The sequence below is a fragment of the Pelodiscus sinensis genome, chromosome 5, assembly GCF_052426305.1.
Source record: "Pelodiscus sinensis isolate ZL-2025 chromosome 5, ASM5242630v1, whole genome shotgun sequence".
Classification (NCBI taxonomy): Eukaryota; Metazoa; Chordata; order Testudines; family Trionychidae; genus Pelodiscus; species Pelodiscus sinensis.
In genome coordinates this window covers 129,804,121-129,828,959 of record NC_143056.1, presented here as the reverse complement: position 1 = coordinate 129,828,959, position 24,839 = coordinate 129,804,121, and the positions used below count along the sequence as shown (strand labels likewise).

Below are 24,839 nucleotides of genomic sequence, written 5' to 3'. Positions count from 1 at the left end.
GTTCTCTCTGCTAGGATTTGTGGGTGTGCACGTCTCCTCAAAATCAGGCTGCCTTGTTGGTGCGCACACAAGGGTTCTAGGCCACTGACTTGGGGCCCTCGGGTTTGAAATGTTTGGCTGAGATGCTTGGTGGGGGTGTTCTTTGTGGCGTAAGGTGGGAAAGGACAAGTGTGAACTCTGAGCACCAGAGGCGTACCTGTTCCAAGCCGGTTCTCAGAGCTCTTCCCTGACGCTGGAGGAATTGCTCCATTCCTTAGCTCATGTTCAGATGGCCCAGTAATCCTGGTTTCCTCTTCCCAGAATGTTTGATGGGCAGCTGTCAGTACACCCAGCTGCAGGTAGGCATGCGCGACACACTGCGAATGTGTTTGTCTCTTTGACAGCAGGGCCTGCCTCATGAACAACGTGTCTGTTCTGCTTACTCTTGCAGCCAGGACAGATCTGGGGGGGGGCAGGGCGGGAGAGGAGGACAGCTGGAGACCAGCCGGAGAAGCTTGTGTGTGACGGAGCCTATTTGTAACCAGCTTGGTGGAGGTTGAGAGCAACTTAATAGGAAAGTATATTAAGGATGGTTTCACAGGGGTGTTCTCTCAGCCCCCCTCGCATCTGAAGATCATCTTGTCACAGTTCTGAGCTAGCTGTATCTTTGACCTTTACAACTGCATCCCCTTCAGGTCACACACAAAATGGATTGCCCCTGGGGGCAGGGATCAGCATGCTGCAGTTTATGTACAAAGCACCCCATATTCCTCCCGTCTGAAAGAATGTCAGAATTGCCAAGTATTCTGCTCCGGAAATGGCAGAGTTGTTTGTGCCACCTGATTCCTGCCTCCTTGTGCTTGTATGATGATGCAGATTTTGATGGTACCATCACACACACATTTTCTGCAGGGCTACTACCTTAGAATCCTAGGATTGGAAGGCACCTCGAGAGGTCGAGTCCAGTCCCCTGCCCTCATGGCTGGACCCAGTTCTGTCTAGACCATCCCTGACAGACATTTATCTAACCTGCTCTTAAATATCTCTCGAGATGGAAATTCCACAACCTCCCTTATTCACGTCCCAGGAAGGGCAGCAGGGAGAGGCTCAACATTTATTTTTGGCGTCTGTTCAAAAAGTATCCGTGTCCCTCACCGCTTGCAACCTTCTGCTCTGCTTCTCTCCCCCACTTTCCCCTGGCCTATGTATTGCGTGTAATCATGCTTTATATGGTTGTAAATTTGGAACAACCTCAGTGAATTTATTCCAGATTTATATCCTGATGATCACACACAGACCGTTACTCGGAATAAGAGACAGATTCCCTGAATCTGCTACTGAATGAGGGAAAAGTTCTGGGACCAGCATGTAGACAGGAAGGATGACTCAGGATAGGCGGTTAGTTTGGACTCGGGAAACGTTGGTTCCTCCTGCTTCATCATAGGAATGTAATAGTATAGTCGACTAACCGATAAGCAAAAACATATCGGTTAATGTTATAGACGACGCTCATTCCTCCTCTCTGCCCCCCCACCAGTACATTTTTTTTTTTTTTTTTAGCAGGCTGGCCAGCACAGCCCAGCTCAGTCCAGGCCTGCATCAGTTCCGGGACCTACCCCTGCTGCGGCTCTGCATTTAAAGTATATTAGGAGTTAGGTGGACAGGCAGCCTGGCTCAGTCCCAGCTCACACCAGGTCTGAGATATCAGATGCCCTCCCCAGCCCCGGACAGGGGCTGCCACCCTGTGCTGCTGCCTCTAATACAGAAGCCGCAGTGCGGAGTGGCAAGGGGCTCTCGGGTTACTCGACTATTCAGTTAACTGATATTTAACATCTCCACTTCATCAGGCTCTGTCTGATCTTAGGCAAGTCCCTTAGTGTGTCTTTGCCTCCTTTTCCATCTGCACAGGAGATGAACACACTAGGTGTGGGGCTGTCTGATACTAGAATAGTGGGGGCCGGAGATGCACCCTAAGTAGGTAGGACACCGATGACTAGCTAAATTCTCTTGATGCATGTGCACAAGTGTTCAGTTCCCAGCTCTGCCCCACCTTTGCCTCTCGTAACGCGAGTGCTTCACTCTGCAAGCGTGCGTTCTTTTGGCACACGTTCCAAATGCAGTCTTGCTTTGTGAAAAGGGGAGAGAGCAAAGAGCGTGAGCTGGCACTGCTTGTGAAAGGGTGTTTCTCTCCCAGGGGGCTGTGAGCCCCAGGGGTCCCGCACAGCAAGCTGCGGGGAGAAGGCCGTGAGAGCTTGTATACCAATCTAATGCAAAGAATTCTCTGGTTCTCTCCCCGCATACCCTGACCCCTCAAAGTCACGTATCCTCTGGAAACACCCGCCAATACACAGACCTGCTGCTGTCTCTGATGCATTTCTTCTCTCTTATAATCAATGTGACGTGAACGTTTCTCACTGAAATGCTTGCCAGCCTGAAATGGGCGGGGCCACTGTGGGAGTCTGCTGGCCATGTGTCAGTGTACACTGATGTGGGGCTTCTTCCGACCCCCCTGTATGCAGTGTGCCAGATACCTCATTCCATGCCCCCTGCACAGAGAATGTGACCGGGAGGGAGAGGGGTTGGTCTGTAGTCGTGTGTAGTGCTGAGGAAGTGACGCTGGTGGGAGATTGTTAAACTCTTCTTAGGCGTGAGTTTGCATCCGATAACTGTTGATCCCTTTCCACTCGGTCAGATCAAAATGTCTTTTTCCTCCCACTCCAAAGGCGCGTGTCTGACTTGGGGCGTATTCGAATGCTAAATTTCCAGTTCCTCTTGCCTCTGACTGAAAAGCTGGAGCTGCTCAGATGAGGCCATTTACTGATGGCAAGTGTGTGCGGGAGCTTTCCCCACCACCTTGTGCCAAAAGTACTTTTCTTCTCATGGAATTTTCCTGTGGAGATTTCCAGTCCAGGAGATCTGCCCAAAAGGGGAGTGACTCTTACAAGCACCTGAAAAAGGCCCTTTGGGATGGAAGCACATAGGTGCAGGTAACTAGGTTGTTGCTATGTACTCTGTTGATAATACACTTTATGCTTGCCATGTCTGTCTTGAAATGTGCCCAGAACTGGACACAAGGCCTCAACTGGAGTATTGTGTCCAGTTCTGGGCACCACATTTCAGGAAAGATGTGGAGAAATTGGAGAAGGTCCAGAGAAAAGCAACAAAAATGATTCAGGGTCTAGAAAACAGGAGCCATGAGGGATTTCTGAAAGAACTGGGCTCGTTTAGTTTAGAAAAGAGAAAACTGAGAGGGGACATGATAGCAGCTTTCATATATCTAAAGGGGTGTTACAAGGAGGGAGAAAAATTGTTCTTGGCCTCTGAGGATAGAACAAGAAGCAATGGGCTTAAACTGCAGCAAGGGAGGTTTAAGTTGGACATTAGGAAAAACTTCCTAACTGTCAGGGTGGTTAAACACTGGAATAAATTGCCTGGGGAAGTTGTGGAATCTCCATCATTGGAGATATTTAAGAGCAGGTTGGATAGGCACCTTCTCAGGGATAATCTGGACAGTGCTTGGTCCTGCCGTGAGGGCAGGGGACCAGACTCGATGCCCTCTCGAGGTCCTTTCCAGTTCTAGTGTGCTATGGTTCTAGGGTTAAGATCTAGGAATAGAATCGGCAGAACATGGAGTCACCCTGGGGCTCTGTGCTAGGCTGTAGTGTTATAGTCACAGGGTGCTGCTAAAGTGGCATTGCGGGAATCTAAAGCTGAAATCCCCAGTAGGTTTCTCTAGTAGAACAGGGACTGTCTTGTGGCAATACGGGTGCACGTTGTTCCATAACCAGCTGTTAAGGGAATGTTAAAGCTTTTGTGTGTTTGATCTGAGGATGCCTTTGTCTCTTAGGAATACATTCGCCTGCTGCAGCCCTGGTGTCATGTGAACGTGGGCTCTTGTCGCTTCCTGATGGGAAGGTGTTACCTGGTTATGGGCGAGGGGCACAAGGTACAAAATAGCCTCTTGACTTGCAGGAGTGGGGCATTGCTCCGTCCGCAGGGTTCAGCGGTGGGGGTGGGGAACCTCGCTGTCATGCTTGCCTGGCTGCTGGCTACATTCTGCTCCTAGGGCTAGCAGATGTGTTGCTCAGAAAAGTGCCAACTCCTGAGGTTAACGAGAGAAACTTCAGTTGACTTTCCAGGGAGTGGGGGGGAGTCCCTTGGTGTTTGATTTAGTGAGTCTTTACTAGACCCACTAAATCAAACCCTGGAAAATTGATCACTGGTGCATCAATCCTCTGGTAAGTGGACATATGGCCTGAGAAGAGGGAGTGCTTAGCAGCTTTATTTTCCTTCCAGGCTCTAGATTGTTTCTGTCAAGCTGCATCAGAAGTTGGAAAAGAGGAGTTCTTGGACCGGCTGATCCGAGCCGAGGATGGCGAGATGGCTTCCACCCCACGCCTGCAGTATTATGACAAGGTATTGCTGTCACGACAGTACAGTGACTTGGCACTTGCTGTGCAAGTTCGGCCATGCATGCTGCATGGGCAGCTGATCTTCATGCTTCAGGCTTTTCTCCAGCCGTGCTATAGACTTGGATTTGCGCCAGCTTCTATGGTTAAGGCCACAAAATGGTCTCCACTAGATCTGGGGCCACATCTCGACCTGTAAGATGTCTGTTTTGCAAGAAGGCCCTCAGGTTTGTGCAGCCTGCAGATCTCTGGCTGCTGCTGGGTGAATACAAAACGAGGCTTGTTACTGAAAGAAACAGGTTAGCACAACATCTCTTGTAGTGTGTGTCTGACATCAAAGGTGGGTGAGTACTCTGCCCCTCGGCTTTCAGTAAGCTCCAAGGATGGCTTGAGGTCTGGAGAACAAGCTGCTTTAGAGCGAGACATCAGAAGCTTGGTCTGTTTAAATGATCCAAGACAAGGTTAAGAGGTAACTTGGTTCTTGGAGACTGTAACCAGCGTGGGGAAGAGACTTCAGATGGCATAGGGCTTTAATCTAGCGGCCAGAAGCAAAACAAGCAGCATGGGGTTGAAACCGAGCCCAGGCAATTCAGACTGGGGATAAGATGCCAGGGTTTTACAGGGAGGGTGATTTACTGTTGGAGTAACTGACCTAGGGAGGTGATAGAGTTTCTTGCTCCGTGCCTTTCATCCAGGCTCGGAAAGAGATGCTCTGGCGCACACAGTTGTGGGCTTGAATCTTTAGGTGAGAGTCTCTTGGCCTTCATCTGTGAATTCTGTTGCGTGCCTAGCTGAATTATGCTAGCAGCTGAGGTTGTAGGTGTGGGTCAGGGTCTGTCTTCGTTCTGTCTTTTCTGCGGCACCTGGCCCTGTGGGGAGCTGTTCCGTGACTCAGGTTCCTGGGTGCTACTGCGGTACAAAGAAGTTATCCAGGTGGTTTGGAGCTGGGGGCAGCAGAGTAGGGGCCAGCTGGTGCTTTTGGCACCTGGAGAGGTGTAAGCAGGGGCTCAGGATTGACAGGTAAGCATGTTAAGGATATCGCTCTTGGAATCATCCGCCCTGAAATGGTTTGTGCGCTGCCATTTGAATTGTCAATGCCCATTGAGATGAACCGAGCAGCCTGCATCTTTCACTGCTGCCGTTCCAGTCTGCACACACGTGCACTCTGGACAGCATTGCCTTTGCTTTACAGGCTTGTTCTTTGGCAAGTTTTGCACCCATCAGGGTGTTTAAATAGCGAGATAGAGATGTTTAGGTTGTGAGTTACAATCCTGTGGGTTGGATTCTGCAGAAAAGTCCCTAGCTGAGAAACACCCCGATGCCTTGACTCAATCCCCCAGTTCATAAGCATCCCCATTTGGGGCTAAAACCTTCCATTCTTGACATCTGCTGGAAAACAGATGTGGTTTGTGGGTTGTTTTATTACAAATGTCAGCAGAATCTTTTCCTGAATTCAGTGAATGTGGAAATAATTTCCTCGTGGTAAACGAAACAAAATTCTCTCTGTTCTTTGCTGCTGCTGCATCCCAAACCAGAATCTGTCTTCTCTCTAGGTCCTGCGATTGCTGGATATTATTGGCTTACCTGAACTGGTCATCCAGTTAGCTACTCTAGCCATAACAGAAGCAGCTGATGATTGGAGAAGCCAGGTAGGCGTCCATTCTTTTGTGCTCAAACACTAAGGTTTTTCCATGCAGCACCTATTGCGTAGTACCAAGAATTGATCTTAACTGGTACAGAGAATATTGCCTGACCAAAGTTGCACTCTCTGGTGTTTTAGGCTACTTTGAGGACCTGCATTTTCAAACATCACTTGGATTTAGGGCACAATAGCCAAGCGTACGAGGCCTTAACCCAGAATCCAGATTCCAGCAGGTAACATCCTTGTGTCATTCAGCTCTCTGATCTGTGGGCTGCACGTAGTGTCTGACCAGCTCGTGCTCTCTCCGCTGTTAGTACAGAACGTTCACTGCCGTCTTGCGGGATGTTTACGCTGCTTGTCCTAGTCACATGTGGGCCCTTGCGCCGTAGCACTGTGAGAGATGGGACAGCAATACAGGCTTTGTGTTGCCAGGGCTGTCTGTATAACCAGTGAAACCATAGTCCCAACCAGCCCTCCAGCCGCTTTTAGGGGCTGCTTGTACCCAGGAAGGTAGGCAGGTCAGCGGCAGCGAGCGTGGTGGGGCAGCACTGTCCCTGTTGCAAGCGGGCAGCAGTTTTCTGTGTAGCCCTTGGAGAGCTCCTGGCTGCCCTGCAGAGAGAAATGCCTATGTTTTCCTGGGGCTTGTCACCCAGCTGCTGGCTGTCCCATGCTGGGGCCCCAGGGGTTCCCAGCAAAGGCTTTGTCTGCACTGGGCGAGACGAAGTGTAGATGGAGTGCTGGATTTCAAGCCCTGTAACCTGGCTGTTGTGGCTAACTGAGGGTCTGCCTGCTGCCTTGGCTCCTTCTCACTGCGGATGGCAAGCCGTGTGTGCACTCACACAGTGATATTGCCACCCTTGCTTCTGCACTGCTGCTGCTGGCCATGCTGCCTTCAGAGCTGCGTGACATGGTGTGGTGGGGGGAAGTGGCCATCACAGACTGAAGTATTTTCAAAGGGGTTCCCAGCAAAAATAGTTGGAGAACCCCTCCTATAAGCCCACACTAACCGGGATCCAACTGACCGTCCATTGTCCAAGAAGCCCCTTCCTGACAGGAGAGGGGTACCGGTCCGGGGGGACAGAGTTCACTTTGTCTTTCCCAGCCAGGCAGAGAGAGGCTTCCCCACCCAATCACATTCATAAGCCTGTGGGGGCAGGAGAGTGTGTGTGGGACTCGGCAGCGCAGGAGTTCGTCTGGATCCCTCACCTCCTGGCCAGTTAGGAAGGGGGAGCTCTCTTCTCTGGACTCCTCTGTCCAGGCTTCAGGATTCCAGCCACGCCTCCTGTGAATTTCTCCACCACCACCCCTTTTCTCCTCCCAAAAGCCTGGCCTGGCACCAAATGCGATGGGGAATCCTCCCCACCCCGTCACCAACCTGAACCTCTTGAGGCTTGTGCAGCTGTGAGCTGCCCTGCTGGCAGATGTGCATCTGGCTGGCCTGCCTGTCCCCGTTCATGAGACTAGCTCTGCCTTGGTCTCTCCCTAGGCAGCTGGACTGTTTGCGCCAGCTGGTGGTGGTTCTCTGCGAGCGCTCCCAGCTGCAGGACCTGGTGGAGTTCCCCTACGTGAACCTCCATAACGAGGTAAGTCACCGGCCGCGGGGGGAAAACTAGGGTAGGGGAAGCTGGCTGAAAACTAGTTGTTTCTCCCCTGTCTTAGGTGGTGGGGATAATCGAGTCCCGAGCTCGAGCCGTGGACCTGATGACTCACAATTACTATGAGCTGCTCTATGCTTTCCACATCTACCGGCACAACTATCGCAAGGGTAAGGCTGCCGGACGTCACTCGTCCCTGGGGTCTGCTCTCCCCTTGCCTGGTACAGCTCTACAGCTATTCTTTGTATCCTGCATGCGCTCTTTGTTGGCTCAGATGCAATGGGCTCTCTCGGAGCTAGCACCACTCCTTGTCTCTTGGGCCAAGCCAGTGCCTCCCAGCCAATCCCCGGTGGAGTCAGTCCAATGGGACGAGAATTCTGCTGTGCTGAAACATTCACATTTTCTTCCCCAGCTGGGACGGTGATGTTCGAGTACGGCATGCGCCTGGGCAGGGAGGTGCGGACGCTCCGAGGGCTTCAGAAACAAGGGAACTGCTATCTTGCGGCCATCAACTGCTTGCGGCTGATCCGGCCGGAATACGCGTGGATAGTGCAGCCGGCTTCCGGAGCAGTGGTAGGAAAGCTGGAACCTTCTGCTTGTTTTAAAACCAAGTGCTGGCTTTGGGCCTGGCTTTTTAGTAGCAGCCCCTCTCGCTGTGAAGGTGCCTGCATGGTAAGGCTGTTCTGATGTCCCCTCTGGGGTTCGCTTGCCTTTCCTGCTACACATAGAGTATGTGAGGTCGGCCTCAGGCAGGGCCCTGCCAATTTCACAGCTGTGAAAAATGTGCCATAAACAGTGAAATAAACCCTTTCCCAGGAAATCTGATCTCCCCCTTTCTGCTGGGAGCATCTAGCAGCTGCCCCAGCCAGGCTGGGGAGGGACAAGACTTGTTTTTCCACTGCACCACCACTGTCAGGGGGGAGAGGATCAGACCCACCTCCGAGTGCCTTCCCCTGTTGCAGGAAGCTCTGGGGTTGGACTGCAGCCAGAAGAGGCTTCCGCAGGTGGATTCAGTCCTCTGAACCTAATAGTCATGGTAACTGCCCTGAAGCTCACCTCTTGGTCCTGGTCAGGATGTGCTGTGCTTGTTTTAGTTGCTCACTTCTCCCTAGGAGTCACCCTCCAAAAGTGGGGGAGATGGCTTGGCCCTTAATTCCTCCATCACATACAGGTGGGGGGGAATAGCTAAAATCAAGGACCAGGCTACAAATTCTGTCCTTGGTTTGCTTAGTTCTCCTTAACTTGGATAGTTTTGTTTCTTTGGTAACTGCAGACACTTAGGATCCAGCAAGTGAGATCTTGCTGCATTTGTTGTGTTCTGGGTGGAGGAGAATACGTGAGACTCATGCTGCTTTCTGTCACCAGAACCATACAGATGTGTCCTTTGCAATTGCTAAAAAGCTCCACAGCTCTTCCAGTGGGACAGGTGGGACATCCAGCACTAGATGGGAAAGGAGAAGTGACCTACCCTTCAAAATCCAACTTCAACTAACCCTTTTCTCCTCCTGGCAGTATGAACGCCCCGGGGCATCCCCAAAGAGAAGCCATGATGGGGAATGCATGGCCGTCCCAAGTAAGTCGCTAGCATGTCCTGTATTCCAGCACTCTGCTTTTTGACTCAAAAATTGCTAGCAACCTGGGGAGAGGGCTCCCTCCTTCCACAGCCTTCTATGCCACTGAAAGTCCCACTAGAAACGTGTGCTGCCTTTCCCTAATCCCTCCCGTGGCCTCGGTGTTCACATTCTTAACATTCCAAACAAAAGGATGTATAAAAAACACAACAATATCAGTTATGACAGCAGGGTCTTTTTCTCTTGCATTACCCAGTCTGCATAACAGACCTGCTCCCAGCGAGCACAGGGAAGTGCATATTCCAGCCTGGCAAAATTAACTCTGACCTCTGCGTCGTTTGACGAGTGCATTTATCCTCACTTCAGTATCTGCCTATTTTCTGAAAGCATACGACTTGGGTGCCACGTAGCATCTGCCTCTAGTTTTATTAACGTCTCCAAAGGCAAGAAACGATTAAAAAAAATGTGTCTAGTGCCTGGATCTGGCAGTTGTAATGTTCTTAACTGGATCTGTCTAAATGCTGCGTAGGAGTTAACAACTAGCAAGGGGAAGGTAGTCGGGTTGAATGCTGGTCTTCAATTGGCTGCTGGAATTGAACTCCAGAGGTCAAGAGAGGAACAGACAAACATGCCAGTCCAATGGCATGCTGCCCAGAGGAGCCATTTGGAAGACAGATAATCTAAAAGTCCTTCACTCATTTAAAGTATTGAGAGCAAATGCTAGTTGTTGCCTGCTAAAATGAGAGCCAGTATGTTCTAGATTCACAGGCAAGTCTAACCCTGCTTTATTCTGTGCCCCGGTTATATGCTTGAGCACAGCACGCTACGTCCCCACAAGATCCATTTTTCTGCGGCCTTCCTAAAGCTGGAGTGGGCCATTCCCTGTTGCTCTTTCACCTCTGGCTGCCCTGACTCGGGTTGTTTGTAACGTTCCCGTTCATTGAGTGTTGCAGACTGGGCAAGGTGCGGTCCCAGCGTTAGCAGAGGTGGTCCCTACCCTGAATATCCTGCAATCCACGTCAGCTGTGATGTGAGCATGGAGGGAGCAGGGAGAGGAAGGGCCAGGGTTACAGTCGACAGGTACCTAATGTGACTCACTTGATGGGGCGGAGAAGCCCATTAGTCACCACAGCTGAGCGTGTTCTAAATTGGTTTCTTTTACACGCCATTGCAGCTTCTTTCAGAGGGTGCTCGGCATTGTTCCCGTAAGCGATGCTCTTGTGTGGCCCCTCTGGAGAGATTCAGATGCCACCCAGCTGATTGACAGAGTGCCCACAACCAGCAGCCTGTGTTTCTACTGGTGGTGCACATCCGCACGTGCCTCGGTGCATATGGAGCACCAATGGAGAGCATCAGTGTTACCTCTAGTTTTGTCTATCCACGTGCAGGTTAATGTTTGTTGTGTGCACCGAGGGATGTGTTGATGTGCACCGCCAATAGAAACACAGGTTGCCAGCTGTCGTCACTCTGCTACTCAGAAGGCCAGCATTTGAATTCTGGGTGGCTGGCGAAGCGCTCAGCTTACAGGGAACACGGGTGCCTGGTGGTTGGAGCTCCCTTTCTGGCCTCGTCTGCCGTGCCTCCGCACTCTCTCCTGCAAGTGGGATTCACCACGTCCCGGCCCCCTCTCCTGTGTGATCAGCTTGTGGAAGGGTTGAGCTAGTGCCTGCCTCCGCTGCAGTTCAGGGGTGATTGCGGCACACAGAGAGATACCGGAGCTGGGTTAGGTAATGGGGTCAAAGCGGTCCGTGTGTGCTGTAGATGACCGTGTAGATGTATCCCCTAAATGACCCGCATTGGCTCTCTTTGATCACTGGTACGTTGCATCCCAGTCATCCTCTATGTAGTGACCGATTAGACCATAAGCTCTGTAAAGCCAGGACTTTCCCCTCCCCTCTGTGAGCCCCACAGTCCGCCTGGGGCGCTCTCTGAACACACGTCTGTTCTGTACAGCGGCTCGCCACATAGAAATCCTGGAGCTGGAGGATCTGGAGAAGGAGTGCATGTTGGCTCGCATCCGACTGACGCTTGCCCAGCAGGACCCGTCCACAGCTGCTGTGGCAGGTAAGAACAGGGACACTGCTTGCAGAGAATAGGGGTTGGTTCGGATGCGCCGAGGGGTGACGTGGAAGGGTTTTGCACTGGCCGCCACATTGTCTTGGGCGCTCATCAGCACAAGCGAACCAGGGATGGAGCAGGCTCTACTGGAATGGGAACCCCGAAGTTTGGTGGAGAATCAAAGGGTCTGTGCGACAGCGGACCAGGGCTCAGGCTGAAGGGGCTGTTGAATTGAAGTTTTCAGTCAGGCTCAGCCTGGAGCTCTGGGACCCTCCCACCTCGCAGAGTGTCCGAGCCCAGGCCGAACATCGACACCCGAATCAAACAGCCCTGGAGCCCGAGCCCCACAAGCCTGAGTCAGTTGGCACGGGCCAGCTGTGGCTGTCTGACTGCCGGCTAGATTTCACCAGAGCACTCCAGTGGTTTAGCTAAACGAAGGGAAGGTTAAGGGCTGGCTTGCCCACAATACAGTCTATAAGTACCTGCACTGGGAACAGATCTGCTGTACGTTTCAGAGTGAGTCAGTCTGTCTGTTCCAGAACTCCTCCTAAACGGTGAGAGCTAGGGCCGCCAGATTCGATAGACAGCTTCCTCTCAGCGTACCGTACAGCACGGGTAGGGTTTGGTGGGGCCAGGAAAGTGGGATGTGCCTGGAATGGGATGGTCTCTTTTCTGTACGGTTTTATGAGAAGCTATCACCAGTTCAAGTACAGGCCTCAGAACTGACAACTCAGTGAATGTTGAACAAGGGCTCCAGGTGGGCTCAGTTCTGTTCTGGGCCGGCGGGGGGTTGTGCCCTCCTGCCAGCTGTGGCAACTCCATGCTGGGGCCCATGGGAGCGGGAGCCGCACCCCCTGCCAACCATGGCAGTTCGGTATTAGAGGGAGGGGGTGCTTCACTTCTTCCCCCCCCCCCAGCCTCCTCCCAGCCATGGCAGCCAACACAGAGCTGCTGCTGTTGGGGGACAGGTGGTCCTTCCATGGCTCCCACCCAGCCTCACCTGGACCTGCCCCAGCGGGGAGACATGCACCCCTCCTTCAGCTGTGCCCACTGGAGCTGCAGCGGCCATGGAAAGGGGCTTGTCACCTGGCCCCAAGCTGCTGCAGTGAGAGGGGGCTGGGGTACTCTCTCCCTCGGGCTGCCTGCATCCTGAACCCCTCCTCCCCAGCCCCACCCCAGAGCAGAGCAGATGAAGCCTGGACATTGTCATTTTATTTCTGACAACCAAAAATTGAGTTTAGGACCCGAGCAGCGCCCGGTAGATCTTCTGTATTTACAAATGGGCTCTTCAGTCTAGCAGAGAAAGGTCCAGCACCGCCCAATGGCAGGGAAGTGAATTTGCCAAGGCTCATGGTAGATTCTCTGACCAATTTTAAGTCAAGACTGGGTGTTTTCCTCACAGCTCTGCGCTAGGGATTATTTGGGGGCACGTCTCCGGCCTGTGTCACACAGGAGGTCAGACAAGATGGTCCTAGCAGTCCCGTCTGGCCTGGGAATCTAGGCTCCTACAAGAAATGTGAATGGGGAGGATTCCTTCAGGCTGTTCTTTAACAAATGTCCGGGGCACTGCTGCTGTTGGTCACTTTCTTTGCTGCTGCTGTTCAGAAGTTTAGGTGGTGGTGGGAGGGGCGTAAATCTCTAAAGCGTCGCTGGCTCTCATCTCCTCCAACAAATTCCAACTCAGTTAATTACCCTTCTGCCTGCTTAACTCCCCCTGCCGTTTTAATTGGATACAGTAGTTTTCACATACCCTTGTGGGGCTTTTTGTGGTGTTCAACACTGCTGTGTTCCACCCCAGAGGCAGGAGCCCTCTTCAGCCCTTGAGATCGGTGGCTGGCAGCATCACACGAACACAGCCTAAGAGTGAGAACGCCCCCACCAATCTTCTTCCCTGCTACCAAGAGGCAAGCAGGGGTTTGGTTTATAGACCGAACGGCGCTTATGGCTAAATTTGCCCCACACTTTTCAGTTATTATCTGTTTTGATCCATTATAATTTTGCCAAGTTTAAACCATCCAGGCGGAGGCTTTCCGTGCCTACCCCTGTGTTGGGCTGATTGAGTGATTTATAATCCAGCCGTTTTAGAGAATGAGGTTACAGAATCTTCAGACTTTTCTAGGCATTGAGTGACTGTTTCAGCCAATTTTCCTGGCATTGAAGCCAAGCGTGTTTCTCTGTAATTTCCAGAATCTCCCACTATATTTTTATGCTGTTTTTAACGTTGCCCCTTTGCCCAGTTGCCTTGTGGAGCATTTCCTGACTTTCAGTGCATTGCCCTTGCGTAGCTTTGGTGGAGAATCTATCCGTCAGGAGTCGCTCCAGGCTGCTGGGTTGTGTTTGAAGGAGGTGTGTGGGGATGTTCATTTTGTGGCATGCACTGACGGGATGCTCTGTTTGCCTAGGAAGCTCTTCGCCAGAAGAAATAGTCACTCTCCTGGTTCAGGCTGGCCTCTTCGACACAGCCGTCTCGCTCTGCCAGACCTTCAAACTCCCCCTGACGCCTGTCTTTGAGGGACTGGCTTTCAAGTACGTGACGCCTTGTATAACACAAACACTGAAGAACGTGCATTGCACAAGCTCTGTGGGATTTGGAATGTCCCTGGCCTGTCAATGCCCAGCTGTCTCCCGTGTCTGCGAATTGAAAGTGTTAGTCAGTGGTGCTCTCGGAAGCAGCTGTGTTTAACTGAGGAGGGAAGGGGTCACCGAGGGGTGGGGAGCCACCGGGCCATGCACCCCCGTCTGCAGCCAGCAGGTAGAACAAAAGGTTTATTGTTTCACAGGGACACAGCGTAGCACAGACTTGTCAGCACAGAACCAGGAGCAGCCAGCACCATCCATCTTGGGGAGAGGGGGGATCAGAGCCCAGAGTCCTACCCCCCCATCTCTGTGCCCCAAGCCAGCGAGACTCACTCACATGCCCCAGCAGCCCAGCTCTGTCTGCAGGCAGCCCCGCCTCCAGCCTTTGTTCTGCTTCTGGGCAAAAGGTGTTAGCTGGTCACACCCCCCTCCCAGGCGCAGGGTTACTGTGAGCCTGGGCCATTGTGACCTTGCTGGCCTGGGCAGCCCCCCTCAGTGAGTCACACCCGGAATCCTCATCCCCATCTAGATAGCGGTGCAGTGCCCAGGGAAACTGAGGCACAGTGGGTTCCCACAGGACAGTAGAGATTGCATGCAACATAACAAAGTGAGCACCATCCCTGCTTTGTGTCAGAGGGTTAGCGCTACCCTGTCCCCAGCCTGGGGTGGGGGGAGCTAAGAGCACACCATGGAGCTGCTGTGGGAGAGTCCCACACTTGTGTGCACATCTCTGCTGGAGTTTTTCAACCTCACATGATCTCGGACACTCATTGGGGCTAGGGGCTTCCCCCTAGGCTCCAAAAATCAAAAGGCCTGCCCGATCAAACCAGGCGTGTAATACATCCCTTCTGGGCGCTTGCTGCTGGCCTCTGCTGGTGGCTCCGTGCTTGCTGACCTGCACGGAGGGGCCCTCCACAAGCTGTGGCTGCCGACGCACGTGTGGGGCTGGCCTCTCCTCTCCAGATGCTGCCTCATCCCAGGAGCGCTGGCCTGTGCAAAGGCTGTGGTGCACAGGGGTCTGTGTTGGGAGCACTCGAGGCCATCCCTGCTTGCTGGCACATGCCGACGACACCCCCATGCTTAGTGTCCCGGCTCTGCCTCGGGCACACCGGGCTACTTGCTCTGGTTTGGGTTGGTGGGTGTGACGGCGCGTTGGGGGTCCCCCGTCTCCTGCACCCTGAAATGGCACAAACAGACTCCACCAGCCAGTGGAATTGAGGGTGGTTTATTGCTCCTCCAGGATACAGCACAGCACAGATGTAATCTGGTTACAGGAACTGGGGCTAAGAGGCCTCAGTGCTCCCCTTGAGATAGGGGAGTCCCAGCCCCCCTCCCCAGCTCCTTCTCCCCTGCTTTCCAGACAGGAACTAACTAACTCTCCTCCAGCCCTGCCCCCCAGCCAGGGCAGCATTCCACCTTCCTTTGTTCCTCTCCATGGGGGGTGTCTGGTTCAACAAGTTTGGCATTACCTTTGCATAGTGAGGTTTTCCCTGCTGGGTCTTGCTCCAGACAGCAGGGGTCACCACAGCCCAGCAAGTACCCCCACTACGTCACAGTGGGTTACTGGGGGGCTCTTGGCCCCTAGGAACGGTTGGGGGGTGGGGTTAGGTTTTTAAATTGACCTATCTGAAGAGTTTGATTTCAAGTAGTTTCCATTGTGTCTCCTGTTCCACCAGCTAAGCCAGGAGCTACTGGGAGTGGAACAGCATTGGGGAGGCCCCAGCTGGCTGACCAGTTTCACGGTGTAGCTGTGGGAAGGGAGGATAGCACAGGGCCCCGGCTTTCAGTGCAGCGAGGTCTGTACTGTGCTGGATGTTGTGTGTTCCAGATGCATCAAACTGCAGTTCGGAGGGGAAGCGGTTCAGGCAGAGGCCTGGGACTGGCTGGCAGCAAACCAGCTCTCGTCCGTCATTACCACCAAGGAGTCCAGGTAGGGTCCAGGAGGAGATGGTTCAGGGCTGCTCTTCCAAGGCAGGTGCTGCGGCAGCTTCTGCTGGCAAAAAGCTCTGACAAAACCCAATGGTCTCGGGTTTGTCAAAATCCCAGGGTTCCAGGTGCTTTGGGGGGACCCTGTAGCCTCAAAGCTTTTGGGGAAGAGGCCGGGACTCTGGCAGGGTAATGCACACGCAGCCTCCTTGCTTCCCCCGCAGTAGCGCGTGTTCACCTTTCCTCGCCACTGCGCTCAGGTGTGCTAGTTAGTGCTCTGTCTGAAGCGTGAGCATTAAGCACACGCGGTTGGCCCGCTCCCCCGCTCAGGTAAAAGCAGCCTCAGACTGCCGGTCCTTGGAAACACTGAATTCCCTTTGTGCCCGTATCTGGCTACAAGCTCCTCTTCCATTGGCTGCTCCCTCTCCGCGCCAGTCATTTTGGTTTCCATGTGGATCCGGCCCCTCTGTCGGAGCCTAAAGCCCAGCCCCCCCCATTTCAGTCTAACACGCTCTGTCCCGTCTTCTAGTGCCACAGACGAGGCCTGGCGGCTGCTGTCTTCCTACCTGGACAGATACAAATCCCAGAACCACCTGCATCATCACTGTGTGATCAACAAGCTCCTCTCACATGGGGTGCCGCTGCCTAACTGGCTTATCAATAGTTACAAGGTAAGTGAAGGGGAGCCACAGTCGCGGGGCTGTGTGTCAGCTTCTGATACACGGGGCTCGACAAACCCGTGGCGAGTAGATTTGAGCCGGTTGCTCCGCGCGTCCCATTCACCAGCGCTGCGTGCATGCACAGTACCGGTCTGGCACATGCGCGGTGCGGGGCTGGCGAGTAGTTCTCGCCACGGTTTGTCAAGCCCTGCTGATACGTCAGCTGCTGCAGGATTGTGTGCTCCTGCTGCGTGTCGAGCCCCTGCCGCCATGCAGAAGCCAAGACAGTGTCCAGGGCCAAACAGCGCCATCTCCAAACTAGACATCCCCTTCCCCAGCCCTGGAAACGGGTCACATTCGTAGCTGCTACAAAGCCAGGAGAATGGGGCAGCTTGGCCATTAAACCTTGGGTTTGGCCAGGCTGCAAAGGGTGGAAGTAGGCAACTGCAATAGGTGACAGGATCAGAGAGACCTGTGGGGGGAGTAATTTTCCCTGTGGCTGGGGCTGCTGTGTTTGGAGGGTGTGGAAGGGCAGGAGGTTGGGGAACAGAGGGCTGCCGGGTGAGGTAGGGATGGGGCTTCTGACTAAGGAACTTAGTTGGTTGCTGTAGATATCGGGACTCTGTTGAGGTGAAGAAGGTGCTGGGAGGATGGCTTGTCAGCGGCTCTTGAGGGGAGAGCACGCTGGGGGCAGGGGTCTGCTGGAGGGGGCAGGACTCTCAGGGCAGAGGGTGCGCTGAATGAGGCAGCAGCCGTGTGGAAAATATGGGATTCTGCAATTACAGACTGTCCTAATGCACAGGGCATGCGCAGATCGCCCGAACCTGGCTCTTCCGAGTCATAATCTACTCACCACGGGCAACTAGATTGTATTATTAGTCGAGCCCTGCTAATGCATCTGCACAAGGGAGCCAAATTCAGTTTGCTCAGGCACCTGGAGACTCTCATGTGCTCTGTTTTGCAGCTTCGCTCTTCTTGTAAAGCATTTTCATGTCGTTTTCTCTGAGTTTTGTAGAAGCAAACTGAAAATTTGGCAGTTCATCATGTAGTTCTCATACGGACTTGGCAGCAGTAGTTGGTTGTCGTCCTCAGTGAGGGTAGGCACTAGAGAGGGACGAGGCCCTCATTTCACAGCTGTCCTTGTCCCAGCCTCCTGCCCCTTCTCTTCAGATCTTCACACTTCTGCATTCTAGATGGGTAGCTTCCTTCTCCGCCCCTTCACGGGGGGCCTAGGCACCAGCAGGGGGAGCATGGAGACTGCCACTTTGCCTGGCTGCCAGGACTAGCTATTGCTGGAAAATCCTGCTCTGTGCAGCCCAGGGATGGAGCATGCTCAGTGCAAGTGGAAACTTTGGCTAGTGTAGCTGTTACATTTTTAGCAGGTCTCTTCTGACCGTGTGCAAATGGAGACTTTCTGATGGTTTGGGCAGATTTTTATGGGGAGAGCAAAAGGCACATCTGTGGCACCATGGTAGCCCCCTACTCTGGCAGATTTCAATTTTCTGAGGTGCTAGAGCTTACCAGTCAAAGGGTAGGAGGAATTGTTTGTGTCATGGGCAAAACAGTGAGTTATTCTGACTCATTCAGTGGCATGCAGCATGGGACACTCCAGCCCAACTAGTTCAGCGCAGTGATAAGCAGCTGAAAGCAGGGTCTTAGAATGGGAACTCTTGGGCAGCCTTCGCTACTGGCGATGAAATGTGTCGAGATTGGTTGACGTTCAGATGGTCCAGCTGGTAGGGGACACAGCTCGTTCTGAGCGTGAGCTCAAATGAGGAGGCTTGTTTGTTTCTTCGTCTTGAATTTCAACCCCAGGGGAAGGTACTTGAGGGAGTGAAAAGGAGAGACTGGCTGTAACCTTCTGTAGCGTGGCAGCGTGGCTTGCTGTAACCGGGCAGTCTGAAACTTGCACTTCTCTGGCTCCTGGGAACATGACTCGAGTCAGCTTTGAAGTCTGGCTGACCCCACTTTCAGAAAGCAGCCGTATTCTTGGCAGAAATCTGGCAACAGCTCCACTCTAGCGGAGCCACTATAGCCTCAGCTACGGTTCTGCTCCTTTGAGAAGGAAATGCAAAGAAACTTCCCCAAGGCATGGCAGCCGTGACTGGGTTCCTGTGTGTGCCGTGGGCAGTCTGTCAGACCTGTGTGTGAAATGCCGGGCGTGTGGTTGTCTCTAGCCCAGCACAGTTACAGTGGAGAGGGACAGCGCTCCTTTCTCTCCTGGCTCGTCCAGTGAGATTATAAGGCAAGCTGTGGCACTCACAATAAGAGACACCCCACGTACAAGCCCGAAGAGTATTCTAAGGGCAGGCTAGGAGGTACTAGGGGGCATCAGTGGGTGGGGCTTTGTGCGGACAGGTGAGATGCGAGGAGCGGGCTGCCTGGCAGGCCGTTTGGGGGGTGAGGTTGTAGGAAGATGCAGAAGCCAGGAGAGGTAAGAGCCAGCAGAGTCCCAGGGGCTGTTAGAAAGGGGACCGGGTGCTTCGGGGACAAAGAATGCAGGGGCAGGAGCCCCCAGGAGCGAGGAGGGTGCTTTATTCTTGGCTGCTGGCAGAGGCTGTTGTGTGGCCCTGTGCAGCCCTGTGAGGGGCTGGTGCCATGGGCGAGGTAACCCCAAGTGCGATTCCTCTGGTTTCAGAGAACCCTTGCCCGGTGCTGAGGGCAGATCCCCAGCACGTCTGGCAGCTTTGAGTGGCTCGGGCAGCAGAGCCCGAGAACCCTGCTGGGAACCCTGGCCTCTGGCACCTCCCCGGGGACCCCCGAGCTTGGAGTGTCCACGCTGGGGTCAGAGGTTGAAAGGGACTCGGTCCCAGAGGCTCCGGGCCTGTGCTCTAGGCAGCGGCTGCTAGGCCTGTGAGCGCCTCCCAGACCCAGCCGCTCACTAACCCTGTCTGCTGGCAGAAGGTGGATGCTGCCGAGCTCCTTCGCCTCTACTTGAACTACGCCCTCCTGGAGGAAGCTGTGGACCTGGTGCTGGAGTACGTGGACGCCTTACTGGGGAAGGGCCACGAGCACTTTGGCATTGAGGTAGGCAAGGGCTGAAACGCGTCCCCCCCCCCCCACCAGCTCTCCTCCTTGGACCGTTCCCAGCGCCTTAGCTGTGGAGGGCAGCCCGCTCTGAGCTGAGGCGCCGCACATCTCCTCACTGGGACTGGGTTTCTCACTGTGGAGCCCCTCCAGCTGCACCTCCCTGGCTGGGTGCCTGCTGGGACCGTCACCGGGGTCTTCGCTCCTCCGAAGCCGAGATCTGGCCCCGGTGACTCCCTCCTTGCCTGCCACCGCGCTGAGCGGCTCTGCAGCGCATGTAGCCCAGTGTGAGGGAGGGCTGGCTGGGAATGCGCACATGGGTTCTGTGCCCGGCTCTGCGGCTGGCCTGCGGGGGGACTGGAGGCAAGTCACGTCTCCCCTGGGCCTGGCTCCCGGTCTGAACAGTGCTGATAATTGAGGTCTGTAGGTTAAAAGTTCTAGAGACGTGCTTAGTGCTGCAGTTAGTAATGGCTGCTCTTCCCTTTAGCGTCCCTTGTCTGCTATGGCGCCCATGGTGTGGCTTCCGTACTCGGCTATTGACCAGCTGCTTCAGGCCTTGGGGGAGAACACGACAAACCATCACAGCGCGGTGGTGAGTACGGCTCCGCCCTGCTGCCACCCAAAGCGCCGAGCCAGGCAGCTCTGCCCAGGGTGGGAGCAATACCAAGGGAGGCACTGGGGAGGAAGGGAGCAGCTGGGAGCCGGCTCTTTCTGAAATGAGTCTGCTAGGGCTCCATCTGATCTGCCTGTAACACAGAACCAGTAGGAGGAACGGAAGACGTTTAAAAGCGTTGGCAGGGGGATGAGCATCTGGAATTGGTGCCCCCGAGTGGGAGTCGGCCAAGGATGTGCCTTGGGAGGAAAGGGGCTTGTTTCTGTGAGCTCAGCGAGTGAATGAAGGACCATGGCAAGACACTGGAGGCCTGTATTGTCGAGCAAGTGTCTCCGCTCACCTGCATGTCTAAAGGCTCCTTTTGCCAAGCAGGCAGAGGGCGTCAGTGGTGTGATCAGGAATGGCCAGGCTGAGGGCCGATGCCCGGAGGGCTAGTGCAGGGAGTGGAGTGATTAGGAAACTTCCTGACTGAGTTGAAAAGGGGAGTAACCAGTACGTGGAGGGGGCAGGGTGACAGGTGAGTTGCTTTCCCTCGCAAAAGCAGGAGGAGCTGGGCAGGACATGAAGGATGGAGCTTGGCAAAGCCCTGCCTCTTGCACAGAGCAGGGAGACATGTGGAAAACGGCAAAGCTGCCAGAGCAGGATGACAGCAGCCAGCAGAGCAGTGAGAGGAGCCTGCAGGACGGGGGAAGGTCCTGCACTCTGGCATGCTGGCATTCGGTTCTGGCCCGCCAGGGCCCCCCCCCCGGGAAGTGGGCTGCAGGAACAAGATGGGTATGGCCAGGCAGAGAGGAGGGAGCGCTGCAGCATGCATCCTGCTCCGGGCTTTCTGCATCCCTCAGGCTGATGGGTAGAACCCTACAAAATTCCCCGTCCATCTTGATCAATTTCACAGGCCTGGCATTTTAAAAATGGTGAATTTCATGATTTCGGACATTTCAGTCTGAACTGTCCTAGTGTTGTAATGTTGGGCCCTGACCCAAAAAGGAGTCATGGGGGCGGCGGAGCACAGGGTTATTGTATGGGTAGCCGTGCTGTATAGCTCCACTAGTGCAGTGGTGCTGCCTTCAGAGCTGGGCAGTGGAGAGCGGTGGCTGCTGGCTAGGAGTCCAGCTCTGCAGTGCCTTACAGCCACTGCTCTCCAGTTGCCCAGCTCTAAAGGCGGCCTGGACGTCAGGGTGTAAAACCGTGGCCCTCCTAAAATTCCTCATGATCCCCCTGCAATTCCCTTTGGGTCAAGACCTCCGGTTGAGGAATGCTGGTCTGCCCCGTGGAATCTGCACCACACTGAGTGTAAGCACGCGGGGGGCAGGCTTCATGGGGGGACACAAGATTTCACAGTCTGTGGCGCATGTTGCATGGCTGGGAATTGGGCAGGGCCCTACTGATGGGAGTTCGCTGCAGCTAGGGTGCCCCACTCGACAAGCCACTCGGCTCCTCACGAGGGCGTGGGCCAGCCCGCAGATACTGCCATTCCATTCAGTGTGGGGTCTCGGATGCAGTCTGTGTCCTTCCGGGGGTGGGGAAATGGAGGGAAGCGTGGGGGTGTGGCGAAAGCAGAGCTGCTAGCAGGCACAGCAGAGGAGCAGGGTGTACCACCAGGTCCTGTGAAGGGCCGGTGTGACTGCGAGGGTCTGCGTGGGGACAGGAAGGGCACGACTGCCCCATCTGTCCCCAGAGCCACTGTCTCTCCTGATGGCTGCTCCCTCGTCTCTCCTAGCTGTACCAGAAGGTGCAGGACAAGCTGGAGGACTACCAACAACAGGTCGACCTGGCAACCCGAGATCTCTTGTATCGCCGGAACTAGCCGTCGGCGTGGCCTGTCTAACCCCCTGCTGCTTGCCAGGGGTAGTCACTGAGCCCCAGGCAGAGCTTGCACTGTTCTGCAGGGACTGTTCCACGCCTGAGACTCCATCTCTGCATGGGGCTGTCATCGCGAGCAGGGACGTGGGGGTCCCATGCCGCCCCGTGCACGCCTGCTGGTGCTACTCTATAAAGTCTGTTTTTCCAGACCGGTGCAAACCAGCATTCCCTGCATGAGTCAGGGGCCTGGAAAGCTTCTTTTTTTACTGCGTGGGAGACCCCCTCTGTATTGCTTTGATGTCCCCACTTCCAGCCAAGAGGACGGTGGGTTAGTTTGTTGCGCTGTCATCCTCCCACTCTACAAACTCCAAGTCCCTCCGTTTCTGTTTTTACTGAATGCCTTTGGCTGCGAGGCTCAGCCCGTATTATAAATGGGAATGAAAGGGCAGGTCATCTCTATTTATTGTGGCGTTTTTCAATGATCTTTAATAAAATGAGGCTTTGTTACAAGCCGGTGTGGAGATGGCGGCGTTAAGCCTTGCAATGGGGCGGGGCCCTACACGGCAGCTAAGGAGCTCTGGCTCGACGTCTGTGCTGCAGTGCTCATGGGACTGGTGCAAGGCTGCTTTGCTAGGCGACAGCTGGCTGACAGGAGATGCTGGTCTGGCACCGGGCGCTTTGGGCCAGTTGGCAACTTCTGCACCTTTGATGCTTCAGAGACGCTTCACCCCACGGAAGAAAACTCCTCAACACGAGGGCATCGCAGCCCTCATCCGTCTGACGGCCTCCGAATCGGAGACCATCTCAGCTTGCCTTTAACACCAGTTTCTGCTGAGGTGTGGGGCGGGGACTGGTCCCTCTGTTCTGCCCGCAGAGCACCTTGTGGACATGCTGAAGGCTCCCAGGTGCTGCAGTCCCACACACATACTAACCCTTGTGGCCTTGAAGAGTATTTCGCTGCTGTGGTCTCTGCCTGAGTCTGCAGCTAGCTTGAGGCTGGGATTTGGGGCATGCGCTCCCTTCCTTAGCCCCTCTGTCGTGGTGGAACTGCGGCGCTGAAGCTGGATGACAGCTTGTGAAGGGTCCACGGCTGAGGCTCTTGGCTGGGGGCCCAAGGGAGGTAGGAACAGGGAAGTGCAGACGCGCTTATGAGAGGAAGCCAGATGGAGACGCACAAAGGAGGCAGGAAATCTGTGGCTCAGAGGTGCCCCTACCAGGGAAGATTGTCCCTGCTGCACGTGCTGCCTGTAGGGCACCAGTTCCTAGACCTGCCTCTGGTGCTTGTAAGAGCTGTTTGTGTCCGTGTCTGGCTCCTCTGTCCTAGGCAGCCACCTCTACCTCAGAGGAACAGGCTCCCTGCCTCACGGGGAATGCCAGTGTGCAAAGCAAGGCTGGGGGCAGCTGGGGCTTGTAGCACAAAGGGATTTGAAATAGTGAGTTTGGAGTTCACGTCAGGCTCTAGTGCACCCTGCTGGAGAAGGGGGTTGTGCCCCCGAAAGCTCATACCACCAGCTACGTTTGGTTAGTTGCTAAGGTGCTGAGGGACCATTTGTTGTTTGTTTTCTGAGCAACCTCTAAGGCAAGGGCCTCTTTCGGGTCCTCGGTGAACGGCCAAGGAGCCTCACCCACTCGAGGCTGCATCCAGCTTGGTCGTGCAGGGTTCAACTAGCCCATGTCCCTTGTTAACCGAAGAGAATTGGGCAAGAGAGGGAGGCTGGATTCTCCCATCCATCAGGGTCACTCGCTGCTCAGCAGTGTGTGCCCTTCATCCCATGCAGCCAGCTAGCAGCTGAATAAAGATGGGCAGGTAGCCCCTTCATTCAGCAGCCCCAGACCTAGACTCTACCTCGTCTCCTCGGCGCAGGACAACTGAGGTGGTTCATCACCCAGTGGCTGCATGTTCTCAGGTCCCGGCTGCGATTCCTTGCCCCCACCAGCAGTGGCCTTGCAGCATGAAGAAGGGTGCCAAAAGCCCTGCGCCTTGGCACCAAGAGGTAAAACCCCAGTGAGCGGGACCCTAAGGGGACTGATCACTGAAGGGCACTTCCCAGGACTGTTACAGAACCATATGAGAGCACTAGATATGTGAATCCATGACAGCTTGCACCTAGAGTAATCTGTCCTTTTCTCTAGGCAGCCCAGTTCAGCTACCTGGGGCTAGCTTCCACCCCCAGCTATGTCTACACTGCTGGGTTCTTGTGCAAGAATGTGTCCACACTGTCATGTGCTTTGGCACAAGAGCATCTATGGCAGTGGAGGTGCTTTCTTGCACAAGGAAGCTCTGATGGTCATTTTAGCCATAGGGCTTTCTTGCACAAGAAACGCCTACTGGGCGTCCGCACGGCCCTCCTGCGCAAGAGCTAGGGAGAAAAAGCAGAGGCTGTGGTTAAACTCGGGCAGGTCCACCCCACAGCACTGGGATAGGGCTTGCTGCAGGCTCAGGCTGGACAGGACACACACCCACCCAGCCTGGCACTGGGCTCGGGCTGGGCAGGACACACACACCTCTGGCACTGGGCTCGGGCTGGGCAGGACACACCCAGCACTGGGCTGAGTGGGACACACACACCTGGGGCTGGGCTGGGCACGACATACACACACACAGAGCCAGCACTGGGCTTGAGAGGGAGGACGCACAGGCTGGACGGACACACACACCCCCACCAGGGGCTGGACGGATGGACGGACACACACACACACACCCACCAGGGGCTGGACGGATGGACGGACACACACACACACACACACCAGGGGCTGGACGGATGGATGGACACACACACACACCCACCAGGGGCTGGACGGATGGACGGACACACACACACACACACACCAGGGGCTGGACGGATGGAGGGACACACACACACACACACACACCAGGGGCTGGACGGATGGACGGACACACACACACACACACACACCAGGAGCTGGACGGATGGACGGACACACACACACACCCACCAGGGGCTGGACGGACGGACGG

At 54.6% G+C, this 24,839-nt stretch overlaps 1 protein-coding gene across 1 annotated transcript in view; it reads left to right on the top strand.

Moving 5' to 3' along the window:
- NUP160 (nucleoporin 160) overlaps window positions 1–22,380 on the top strand; it is a 53,275-nt gene extending 30,895 nt beyond the window's left edge. The window contains exons 21-36 of the mRNA XM_075928872.2: window positions 269–338; window positions 3,827–3,925; window positions 4,276–4,395; window positions 5,942–6,037; window positions 6,169–6,263; window positions 7,517–7,613; window positions 7,690–7,795; window positions 8,038–8,198; window positions 9,138–9,198; window positions 11,150–11,260; window positions 13,657–13,780; window positions 15,660–15,761; window positions 16,287–16,428; window positions 19,318–19,443; window positions 19,931–20,035; window positions 21,777–22,380. Coding sequence (XP_075784987.1) covers window positions 269–338; window positions 3,827–3,925; window positions 4,276–4,395; window positions 5,942–6,037; window positions 6,169–6,263; window positions 7,517–7,613; window positions 7,690–7,795; window positions 8,038–8,198; window positions 9,138–9,198; window positions 11,150–11,260; window positions 13,657–13,780; window positions 15,660–15,761; window positions 16,287–16,428; window positions 19,318–19,443; window positions 19,931–20,035; window positions 21,777–21,863 — 1,702 coding nt within the window. The 3' untranslated portion in view covers window positions 21,864–22,380. The remainder of the gene's footprint in view (window positions 1–268; window positions 339–3,826; window positions 3,926–4,275; window positions 4,396–5,941; window positions 6,038–6,168; window positions 6,264–7,516; window positions 7,614–7,689; window positions 7,796–8,037; window positions 8,199–9,137; window positions 9,199–11,149; window positions 11,261–13,656; window positions 13,781–15,659; window positions 15,762–16,286; window positions 16,429–19,317; window positions 19,444–19,930; window positions 20,036–21,776) is intronic.
- Window positions 22,381–24,839: the final 2,459 nt, after the last annotated feature.